General features: G+C 32.0%; 1 protein-coding gene and 1 long non-coding RNA gene across 2 annotated transcripts in view; both read left to right on the top strand.

The window, feature by feature from the left end:
* The window catches only part of Prp3 (pre-mRNA processing factor 3), a 73,414-nt gene that overhangs the window by 8,081 nt on the left and 52,810 nt on the right, over positions 1-12,523 (top strand). Inside the window, exons 5-7 of the mRNA XM_067284743.1 lie at positions 2,391-2,450; positions 4,678-4,865; positions 11,275-11,295. Of these exons, the coding sequence (XP_067140844.1) occupies positions 2,391-2,450; positions 4,678-4,865; positions 11,275-11,295 (269 nt within the window). The remainder of the gene's footprint in view (positions 1-2,390; positions 2,451-4,677; positions 4,866-11,274; positions 11,296-12,523) is intronic.
* On the top strand, positions 5,038-6,870 carry LOC136987107 (uncharacterized). The gene is made up of 2 exons (XR_010882577.1): positions 5,038-5,163; positions 6,582-6,870. It is a non-coding gene; the product is annotated as an uncharacterized lncRNA (long non-coding RNA).

Raw genomic sequence — 12,523 nt, 5'->3', positions numbered from 1 at the left:
AGTTGAAGAAGCTGTACACATCTGGTTTAAGCAACAACAAAGCAGACATGCTCCTATTTCAGGTGACATTTTAAAAATTAAAGCTCAATTTTTTTATCAGGAATTGACAAAGAAAACTGATTTTCGTGCTAGTCACGGCTGGTTCAAAAACTTCAAAAAACGGTAGAAATACGATTTTTGCAGATGAGTGGAGAGAAGTTGAGTGCAGATGAGTCTGAGGTATCTGAATTTATTCAGAATTTAAGTAAGATCACTGAATTAGACCTAACTCTTGAACAACTTTATAACGTCGATGAAACTGGTCTAAACTGGCGGCAACTTCCAACAAAGACATTTGTCACTCTAGAAGAAAAAAAGTTTCTGGTAGAAAACTTCAGAAAAAACGTATCACTCTCATGGTATGCACGAATGCATCAGGAACCCACAAGTTAAAACTGCTAGTTGTGGGTACATAAAAAAAACCTCGTGCCCTCAAAAGTGTTGAAGTATTGACACTACCAGTTATGTACATGTGCCAAAGGTGACAAAAGAAGTTTTTCTGGATTGGTACATGAACAGCTTTGTCCCACAAGTTAAAGATGAGCTAAGAAAAAAGAAACTGCCAGTGAAAGCCCTCCTCTTGTTAGACAATGCTCCAGGACACCCGATAAGGACAAATTAAAAATCAAAACTGTCAATGGATATATCGAGGCAATGTACTTACTGAAAAATACTACGGCATTGATTCAGCCCATGGATCAAAACGTTATCAAAACTCTCAAGGCACACTACAAGAAGCGACTCCTTATGGATATTGTCAGTCAACCTAATGCTGACATCACATCAATTTTGAAAAAGTTTAACATCAAAGATGCGATTATCAATGCTGTGTTTACCTGGCAGCAAGTCAAACCTACTACATTGATTAAATCGTGGAAAAATATTTGGCCTGGTAACCCCCTCTTTCCAATAGAAGTTGACAAAGAATCCAACGACCAATTTCTGCAAGTTGTACTATGTGCTGCCCTTCAAATTTGCAACAAAGTGACTAATTCATCAGAATCAAGTGAAACTTTACGAAGGTGGATTTTAGATGACAATCTCAATGCTGATTTAACAGATGAAGAAATAATTAAGGAAATGACAGAATCTGATGAAGACGTGACCCAGGAAGCACAGGAGGAAAAATCTTTTACTGTCAACTGTAATGATGCTGTGTTGGCTGCAAACACTTTGATGCGTTGGTGTGAGGAGAGAGCATATGACTTTGAGAATATTTTGATGTTAAAGCAGATACAAGAACAAGCAATGACAGACTGTCTAAACAAGAAAAAGCAAAAGACAATCAAAGATTTCTTCAAAGTGTGAGCACAGTATGTACATATTTACGTATGTACATAATTAATCTACCTATGTTGTGACATTTAGTTATAATGTTTATAAATTACTGTATGTACTATATTATTTATGCCTATACATACTGTATGTACAGTACATTTATTGGCTTCCATATTTCTATTAATAAACATGTTTTAGTTAACCGAAATGGGTGTTTCATTTCCATATCAACCTAGGCAGCATTTTACTCATAAAATGTAGGAATATTGTAGGCTACTGCTAGCAAAACAATGCCAACTATGTAATCACTTTTGGTAATCTGGACACTTTTGGTAATCTGACACCCCTTTGGTCCCATACCTGTTGGATTATCAAGGGACAACTGTATATTATTAAGCAAAAAAATAAAATTGTGTGTGAACCCTCTGTTATCAGATTTTGTTATAAAAACTTTATAAAATTGTAAAAAGCTTAATTTTGAGGGTATAAATGAGTTTATAAAAAATGTGTAAATGTTAATGAAGATTTATTTGTTAAGTTCTACCCCTCTCGAGATACATGATTCCACCCTCTCAATCTTCCACCCTTTCAATCTTTTCAATCTCAATCTTATCGCCAAGATAACAACAGAAATTTAAAATTTCTGTTGTTGGAATTTTATGTATTTTAACATAATTTTTACAAAAGTTAATAGCATCAATGCCCCTTATATACAAGCCACTATGCCAAATTTTGTTTCTTAATCTTTACTCCATCCTGAGATATTAAGTGAAATAGATACCACACATGTACACATATCCACAGAATTTTTTTTGTCAGTTTTTTTACTTGTTTTGATTCAGGATGTCTCAAAACATGGAGATTTGCAAAAAACTCTGAGAGTTAAATTTGACTAGATTCAATATTTTTTCTTATTTGTAACAGCCATGAAAGTAAAAATAAAATAATTTAAAATTTCTGTTGTTGGAATTTTATGTATTTTAACATAATTTTTACAAAATTGTATAATTTTTTAAAATAAGTTTCTTAAGAAAGGTAACTTAAAAATATTTTTTAAAATTTAATTTTTTCAGATTAAAGAAATGATGGCAAATGCACAAAGATTAATTGAAGAAAGAAAAAAGGCATTAAGTGTAAGTTAAAAGTGCTTAAAAAATTAATTTAAAAAAAGATATTTTTAGTTTAAGTATATTCAGTACAGTAACATTTTTTTAACCTGGCATCATGGGAACTGATGCAGTGCTGGATTATCAAATATGCTGGGTTATTGGAAGATGGAATTTTTTTGATTTTCTGGACACAATTTTACATGACCCCACCCTCTCAATCTTCCACCCTTTCAATCTTTTCAATCTCAATCTTATCGCTAAGATAACAACAGAAATTTAAAATTTCTGTTGTTGGAATTTTATGTATGTCAAATTTTACATATCTTCACATGTAAAATTGTACAAACCTGCCTTTTATGATTGCTTAACATGCCATTTCAATTTTTCTAGATTATTCCAACTCTTGGTTGGTTTGAACAAGAATACTTTAGTCTTACTTTGTGCTTTGTACACTTTTATCCATATCTGTATATCTATATTTTATATATTAAAAGCAAAATGTTCTGTCATTGCCAAAGCTGAAACTGAAACTAACACTTTACAAAGTGCTATAAAGAGCGACTCAGCTCTGACTGCCTGGATGAAATATAACAAAAGCAATCAAGATGGGCAAAAAGTATCAACACTTTCTGAAATATTATGTTTCAGTTGATTTGATTTTAATTTTAATTAATTAATTTTGATTTTATTTTTGGCTTGGTTTTAGTTTTGGTGTAAAGGCCAGTTAAAAATGTTTAAAATTTAATTATTATTTTTGATTTTAATTCACTGGATTCCTAGTTTCATATATATACAGATGTGCACCAATACTCCCACCAAAGACAAGCTGGGCATACTGGCTTATCAGGTTTGCTGGCATACCAGATGCAGAATTTCACTGTACATATATTGAAGAATTTCATTCACTTTGGTTTTGTGAAGTGTATGTCACAATTGAAATTATTTTCCATTCTTTTGAATTCTGGAAGAAGAAGAATAGTTTCCATTGATTAATTAATTAATCTAATATAAATTTTTCTAGATTGATTAATGTAGAAAAATTTTAAAATCATTAAGTCAATTTATTTTACAAAAATTTAGTCAAAAAGAAAAAATAAACTATGATTCCATATAATATACAAAGTAAGGCATAGTTTCTGTTCACAAATTTTTTCACTGCTCATTATGAAATGCTATTTCAACTATTAAATTTTTTGCAAATTTTTGTAAATTTAACGAATGTTTAATACAGTCATTAAAGAATGTTTGTAAGCAGTAATACAAGGAATGTGTTTATTTAGTATCTCCTATTAGGTATGATACATGAACTGTTTTCTTTAATATGCAGTACATAGTAATAAGATTACTATTTACTGCATATTAAAGAAAACAGTTCATGTAAAGATTACTATTTACTATTTGCATATAGTAAATAGTAATAAGATTACTATTTACTATATGCAAATATATAAGCAAATGAGATAATGAACTGTTAATAAGTTTGTAAGACTGCAATGAAATTTTGTAATAAAAAAATGCACTATGTTAGAACACAGACAATGCCACTGAAACCAATAACAAATGCTGAGAATGGCATTTCTCCTTACTTCCCATGTTCACTAACATGACTTCCAAATTTTTTATGCATGCATTTTGAATACATTTTATTATTGGGATTTGTATTCAATATTCTGTAATATGGGTATTACAAAACATGATTTGTTGTGGCAGGAATTCAGATACTGTGAGTTTGGATATCAAGACTGTATTTAAGTTTAAAAAATGTCTGGCTTAATTTTTTTCTTTTTGAAAAATACTGTTTTGGACAGTTAGTTTAAAAAGTAATTAGGTTTAAATTAAATAATGAGTGAAGTATACTGATAAAAATTTTTATCGTGTTTATGGTAGTAGTCATCACGATGCACTTGTGTGAAATATTGGTAAAATAATGCAATTGTATGTGAACCTAGATCAAGTCTGGATGTGAAACTAATAATATTTTTCATTATTTAAAATCTGAAATCAATTTGTTTTTATAAAAATTGTGGGTAAGCATTATGACTGGGGAAAAAAAGTCTTACAGAATTAGTAAGACTTAAAAAATTTTATTGAAATAATTTAGGTACATTACATTTATTATAGATAATTTTTCTATAATTTATAAATGATCAAACTTAAATTTCATGAGAATAAAATTCCTGTTAAAGCTTAGTAAATAGTGTCAATCTATATTTTTATTATTTTCTCAATTATTTTCTGTTACTTTTATTAGCTGAAGTTTGGTGATCACAAAGGAAGTGTTCATGACTTTAGTATGCTCTCTATGGGAGACCTTACAGCTGAAATTGGTGGTAAATCAAGTTTAACAGAGAATAAAGCAAGAATAGCAGAACTGACAGCACAGATACAAGCCAGATTAGCCAATCGTCAGATACTTTTTACTGCAGATCCAAATCAATTGTGAGTTTTATTATTGTAAAATCAGTATAAAATGATATATTTATTACTTTACAATAACGTAGTGAAAATATCTTCTATGAAAATATATTTATGTATATGTTACTGTGAAAGACCAAAATTAGAGAATGTCGACACATACAAAATACGTTGGTGAAAGACCGAATATTTGGTTTATATTATTATACATTCGAACAATCGCTGGTGTATGTTGACAAGCACAGATAGGCTTTGGTGGAGGTTGAAACGACACCCGAATACAATGTCAACAGAGAGGCGACAGTCTGTTGCCAAATCCTTTGTGGGTAGCCAGAGGTAGGACAAGGTCTTATCTCTTTTCCTGGCAATGGTTTGGTGGAAACCTCTCACTTTGTCACTGGATGGTGTTTTTGTTCTTTTGATCCTGTGAGGTGGGGATCGGTTTGTCAGGTCGAGTGGCGGAGGATGAGAAGGGTTGGCGATATCCGAATAAAAGACACCATTAACAGATAAAAATTTATTGGATAACAAAACAACGAAAAAATGTTTACAATGATAACAATTGAATATCGTTTGAGATATAACTACCTCTTGATTATTCCCACAGAGGATCAAATGTCCTTTCCTTTTTGTCAAGGCACAAATTTATAAGTTTATGACTAAAATGTTCGAATTGCACTTAACAAAACCTTTGGATTACAGACGATTAAAACGTTTTGACATTTTAAAAATTAATGATGAAGAGAAATTAATTGTACCATTAAAACCAGGCGAACTGAATATACAGTATTATGTTACCAATGATGAATTGTTCAGTATACTATCTGAAACTCACAGCAGAACAGGGCATGGAGGAAGAATACATATGCTTAAAGAATTGCAACTTAAATACAAAACTATTACATATAAAGTTGTAATGTTGTATTTAAATTTATGTAAACAATGTCAAATTAAACATAGTGCATCTAAAAAAAGGTATTGTTGTGAAACCAACGGTCAGTTTGGAGTTAAATTCAAGATGTCAAGTCAATCTGATAGACCTGCAGTCACACAGGGATGGTGAATATAAGTTCATATATGGTGTATCAAGATCATTTAATGAAATTTGTCCAGCTATGACCTTTGAAAACTAAGACAGCTGAAGAAGTAACATATCACCTTCAAATATTCTTAACATTTGGTGCCCCAGCTATATTGCATTCAGATAATGGTAGGGAATTCTGTAATCAAGTCATATCCAAACTATGTGGAAAGATGTTAAGATAGTTCATGGAAAGCCTTGTCATAGTCAAACACAAGGCTCAGTTGAAAGGGCCAATCGGGATATACAGAATATGTGAACTATATGGATGAACGATAACAATACAAATAAATGGTCAGATGGTTTGCCCTTTGTACAATTTACCAAGAACACTAAATATCATGCCAAAGTCCTTATGAAGCCATGTTTGGCATTAAACCAAAAAGAGGCATAGCGTCGTCACCTTTGCCTGGCAAGCAAATCACAAATATTGAAACCGAAGAACAGCTCGAAGAAATTGTTAATACTTTTGAAGAAAATTTGAGCAGTTGCCATAACGAATACCATATTCCAAAGGAAAATATTGAAGAAGAGCTGCAACCCACCACATCTTCATATCAAACCCTCACTGAACAAGACGAAGTTATTTCTATAAAAAGAGTGGCCGCAAAAGAGAATCTTCTACTGCAAGCAACAAAAATGTTATGAACCTCAAAAAGAAAATTTTCTTCTGCTCAAATTAGTGATACCATATGAATACAAGTCCCTGATGTTGACCGTGACTGTACAGATGCCCGAAATGTGTTGGTGGTTGTTGTTGGAATAGAAGACTCCGACTTTTATAAATTAGCAAACAAAAATTGTGCTCTCAAGCAGCTTTATATCCATAATCAGTTCGTAATTTGTAAAGAAAAGTTACTTTCCATAGATGAGATTTCTTCTCAAGAAATATTGCTGAGAGAAGCAGCTGCAGCTAATTCAAAAAGTGGAGGGCAAGGCTATACATGCTGTCATTGCAAAAAGAAGCGTTCCACGAATAAATGTAGTTGTAAAAAAGCAAGGGACTCTTGTGCAATTCAAAGTGCCATAACAGTTAAGTTGTTGCAATAAATAAGATTGTATAATGTTAATCACATAAATTATGTGTAAGTTTATTGTTGTATTATTTTCTTTAATGATTTAGAATGTACTGTTTGTTTTAGGTTCAACAGTTTATTTACATATGCTGTTAAGCTAATGCACTTAAGCTTTCTCCTATTTTGACACATTAAAAAGTTGCATTTTTGTCTTAACGTAATAAAAATATTTTTATTCAACATTCACCATCAGTGCATGCTGAATGTCAACATTTGCTGGTGTAAGTGAGAAATAATGATATTTAGCAAATATTTCATACATACACGAAACGACTGTGTGAATGCTGACATTCGCCAGATATTGGTCATTCACAGTAACATATATATATAATAGTTCTTTAGCTGTACATTTTCTATAATTGTTATTAACTGTAAGCTTTTCAATCATAGCAGCTTTTTATAGTTATCTTTTTATATCATTTGGTGTAAAATTTTTTAATAAATAATTTTAGTTTTTTATTCAAAATCAAGAACAAAGTAATACAGTGAAACCTTGATCTATCATTTTTAGTGGGACTTGGGGGAAAAATAACTGATGCAGGAAAACAATTGACACGGGAAATTTATGACGTCGATGGTTTTATTGTTTATCTCGTATGAAATGTGTATTTTCCAGTGATTCATCTAAATGATGGTTCTCTGTAATATTGAGTGATATGGTGCTTATGCACAAATGTGTCTTTATTCTAAATTTTAAAAAATTGTTAAGAATACTGTAATTTGTTCTATTTTCTTTGGTGTAAGAATACTTAATGTATTGATATATTGGAGGCAGTTGATTAGAAAAATTTGATATTGTGTAAGAATGCATTACTTACATGGTAAACAACAGTATAATGTGTGCATTTTTCGTTACTAATAAATCTGAAGATGTCTGTATCAGTATAGAAGATTGTGTGTAAAAGTCCCATTCTACTTTTTCAGATAACCAGTTCAAAATACATTTTCATATATCATAATCTTTGTTTTAAGTATGTAATATGCATTTAATTTATGATGGCAGCCATCTTCTATTTTCAGCTTTCGGAACCTCACTGCACTAGTGCTGCAGCAGGTAACTTAAAGCGGAAATAGCTTAACTGTCTTTTAACAAAGTGGCTTTAAGCAGTTTTACCAGGAAATGTGCCTAATGTGTACAATAAAATCAAAATACACTTAATTGCTATGTAAATAATCACAAGAATTATCCAGGAAAAGACAATAATCTGTCTTTTGGCATGATTATAATAGTATAGTGCAGTACTTTATTTTATTACACTATTAGATAAATACAGAATATTAAGAGGAGCTATTTGGGGAATTGGTTTAGTTTTTAACTTTTAAATATGGGAGCTTTTATTATTAGTACAGTGGAACCTCGCTTAATGAGCATAATTCATTACAGAGTCTTGTTTATAATGCGAAACACTTGTTAAGCGAAACAATTTTTCCCATAGAAATGAATGTAAAATACGATAATGCATTCCACACTGAAAAAATACTCAAATGTTTTATGTATAACGTTTATTCAAAAAAAATTATACAATATACGCTGTTAAGGAGTGTGAATCATCATCATCTTTTCTTCTAGTGCAGAATGAACCGTCCTGGAATGAGAAGTCAATTTGCAGAAACAAAAAAAAATCACAGCTAATATGTTTGATAAACACTCCAAATGAAATGCCAAATTCTTCGGTTATGTAAAGGCCATAATTAAATATTAGAAATTAATTAATTTGACTAGAGGTAGGCAGTTGTTTCCATCTCGTATTAAATTTAATAATTATAAATAGTTAATTTTTAATTCAGACATTTCTAAAATTTAATTTGGAATCGATCATTAAATTTAATGACCCAAAATTTGGCATATCGTTTGGTGTGTTTATTATATAATGGGCTATGGTTGTTGATGTTTATAAGTAATATGTGTGAACACAAATTTGGAAAAATATGTGATCACAAGCAACACTAAGATGCTAGCAGAAGGAGTGCTAAACACAGACTGATGGAACATGCCACATGCGCACAATTCGGGACTTCCCCTCTCCTCATCACTTGTTATGCAGAACATTGCTTGTTAAGTGAGGCAAATTTTCACAATTTGTTTTGTTTTGCTCGTTATGTGAAATACTCATTGTGCGAGGTGCTCATTAAGCGAGGTTCCATTGTACTTGAAAATCAGTGTCTGAATTTAGTGCCCTCTATTGTGAGTAGAACAATTGATGCAGGATAATATTTTCTTTTCGTTAAAATACAGAACAAACATTGAGGAAAAATGAATTATCTGAGAACAAAGAATATGGGAAAAGTTAACATTTACATGTGTAGTATATATATATATATATATATATATATATATATATATATATATATACACGTGTAAATGTTAAATGTAAATGTTAAATGTATATGTGTATATATATATATATATATATATATATATGCATACATACATACTTAACTTAAGAACAAAGAAGAAATGGACATGTATATAAAAAACTACATGTGGTTGTAGACCAAGAAGAAAACAATAGTATTGACAGCATATTCAACATGATTTAATATAATAATTATGTTCAAAGGATGTCAAAAGAGGGTGTTTTTGTAAAAGATGCATATTGTCCAAAGACATGGTTGCACAAAAAATGCACAATACTTACTACAGACAATCCTGAGCATCATGTCAGTAATGGATATGGCCTCAGTGAAGTGCGATGCAACTTTGTACACGACGTGGCATACTCAGAACAACATGATCCAGGAGCTGTTGAGGCAAGTGGTCCCACTCCTCTTTCACTGCACGGATGAGGGTCTCCTTGTTTGTCAGTGGATATTGTCAACCTGCAATACATCTCCCCAAGGCATCTCATACATTTTCAATTGGATTCAGGTCAGGAGAATGGGCTGGCCAGACTATGCGATGAATATCCTCGCTGTCAAGACACTCCTCTACAGTCTGTGTATGATGCCAAGGCATGTTATCATCCATAAAACAAAACTTTTCACTGGCAGCACCTTGGAAAAATCAAACATCGTGGGAGCAGAACTTCGTCAATGTACTGTTGGCCGGTCATGGTTCCTCAATCAAGCACATACAGGTCCATACAGCCATTGGCCATGATGCCTGCCCACACCATGATACTGCAAGTACAATATTAATCCTTTTCCTGAATATTTTCGGGATGATAAGCATTTCTAACCTCGTGCCACATTAGTTGTCGTCTAGAATCAGACAATAGACTGAATCTAAGAAGACTGAGAAGAGCATGGTAGCCCAGTTGTCATTAGTCCAATTGTGATGCAGATGGCACCGTTGCAAATGGACACTTCAGTGAACTCTCGAGAGTCGGACACACACAATAGATCTTTGGGCGTATAGTCCTTTCTTTCGCAAATGTTCTTGCAACGGTTTTACGAGATATCTTAGTTCCTGTGGCTGCCTGTAAATGACTTGCCAGTTCACCAACTGTGCTGCGTCAGTTCCTTTTCGCTGAAGGAACAATATGCTGATCTTGGCACATCATACTGCTAGGATGACCTCCCCTCTTGTGCCTGCTGCACATTCCACTAGTTTGAAATGCTGCCTGTAGCCTAGAAATGATACTGTGCACGGTGTTAAATTCACAGGCAACATCTGTTATTTGCTGCTTTTTTTCCAGCTTTCCGATTATTCTTCCACGAGTAAAATAATCTAAATGATGCCTGGAAGACATGAAGTTACAATAAAGAAATTCTGGACATGTCATCCAGAATTTCTTTATTGTAACTTCATGTCTTCCTGTTCAAATTTCACATTCAACAAAAACTGACTGTTCGTGCAGATTGCCTGAAATCTCTTACCTGTGCTGTCACATCATCAACATGTGTGGAACTCAAACATTTGCATAAGTTTTACATAAGACAGTATATCACAATTTCAAGCATATTTCAACAGGCTGCTGCAGTTCAATTTCTGACTGTAATTGTTGAAAATAGCATCCGTTCTTAAGTTTTGTCCACCAGTGTATCGTCTATATATAAATAGATACACTGGTGGACCAAATAAGGACCCATATGGGTCCTTATTTGGGACTGGAGAAAACAAGCAATAAATGTGGGTAAACGATTGATACATGAACAGTAGATCAAGCTTCACTGTATTTAAGTGAAAAATATTACTCAAAGAATTTTTTTTATTTATATAAGCATGTTAGGTTATTTAAAATAAAATTTTAGAGTTATTATTTTAATGTAAATTTATGTATTAAAATACCTTTTTTAGCTGAAAGTGTTCTAATGTATTTTTTTTTTAATTTAGGAAGGCATATGACAAATCAAAGTAAGTTAATTTTTATTTATAAATTGCCATATTTTCCACTACATAAGATAACATTTTTTTATACATCTAATAAAGTAATCTGATATTTGTAAGCCTAGAAGTTATGAAGCACAAAGGTCCCAATTTTGGCACAGTAGTTGTTAGACCAACCAAAATGAAATATTGCTGCCAAACAAATTTTTGTTGGTTGGACCTTCATCCAATGAGAGGAAGCCATGCTGGTTTTTTAAAAATTGTGTTTGAGCTAGTACTTGAAAAACCATTCTGTTCTAGGGTACATTTTTTTGTTCATTTCTTTTTGTTGTTTCTGTTATAATTTACTTAATTACTGTAAACCCTCATTTAATTTTCCTTCCTTGTAAACAGACTCACTCAATTACCCATTGCTTGTTTAAACACCCATGGGCAATTAATTGTAGCATTTTTGTTTCATCCATTTTGTTGACCACTATATGGTTTGGCCAACAAAATGGATTTTTATAGACTGTTGCCTAGCAATGACTCATTTACAGATGTTGAAATCATGCTTACAAGTAGATGTTATTATACATTGTTTTCTGTTTGAAAGTTTCAAAGGCTTGTGATGAAAACCTTATTGAGCTGGTGGGGAAAATCCCATTTTCATATAATTGATCTTGGAGAGACTAATGATAAACTTTAAAAAAAAAAAAAAAACAGAAGAATATATGAACAAAAATTTTTGAAGAAGAGAAATTATTGGTAATTCCAACCTTGTCTACTGTTGGATGGAATATATCTAGTATGATCAAATATCTGTTTTGCTGTTCTGTAATGTATGTGATTGAAACTGATGAAATTTTCACATAATCATTGCACAATTAATTGCTCATGGGTGATTAGATGAGGATTTATGTAATTTGTTTTGTTATTTTTGATCATTTTATTAAAGTTTGTTGTGATCTTCAGAGACTGCCTTTTGTTCTGTAACATTTTCGATGGGATGCCAGATAAGACAGAGCAACAGATAAGGAAAATCTTTGTGTTTGGTTTACAATGGTGTCCTTGTAGGGATTGTTAACAGGGATTAAATTCAGTATTCAGTCTACCATTAACTTTCTGATGACCCCAACTTAAGTCAGGTGTGCTCAAAATATCTAGAATCTAGAGCTATTCCAAGCAATTGAAATGTAGATTTTTCCAGTAGTCCACAAATGTCAGTCATTTGATCCAATTTGTATTTTTTGCAATCTCTTGAAAAATCTTGATC

Source organism: Centruroides vittatus, unplaced genomic scaffold, assembly GCF_030686945.1.
Source record: "Centruroides vittatus isolate TY-2023 unplaced genomic scaffold, ASM3068694v2 scaffold_1444, whole genome shotgun sequence".
NCBI lineage: Eukaryota > Metazoa > Arthropoda > Arachnida > Scorpiones > Buthidae > Centruroides > Centruroides vittatus.
Note: the sequence above shows the minus strand (reverse complement) of the source record. Positions and strands in the feature narration are given on the sequence as shown.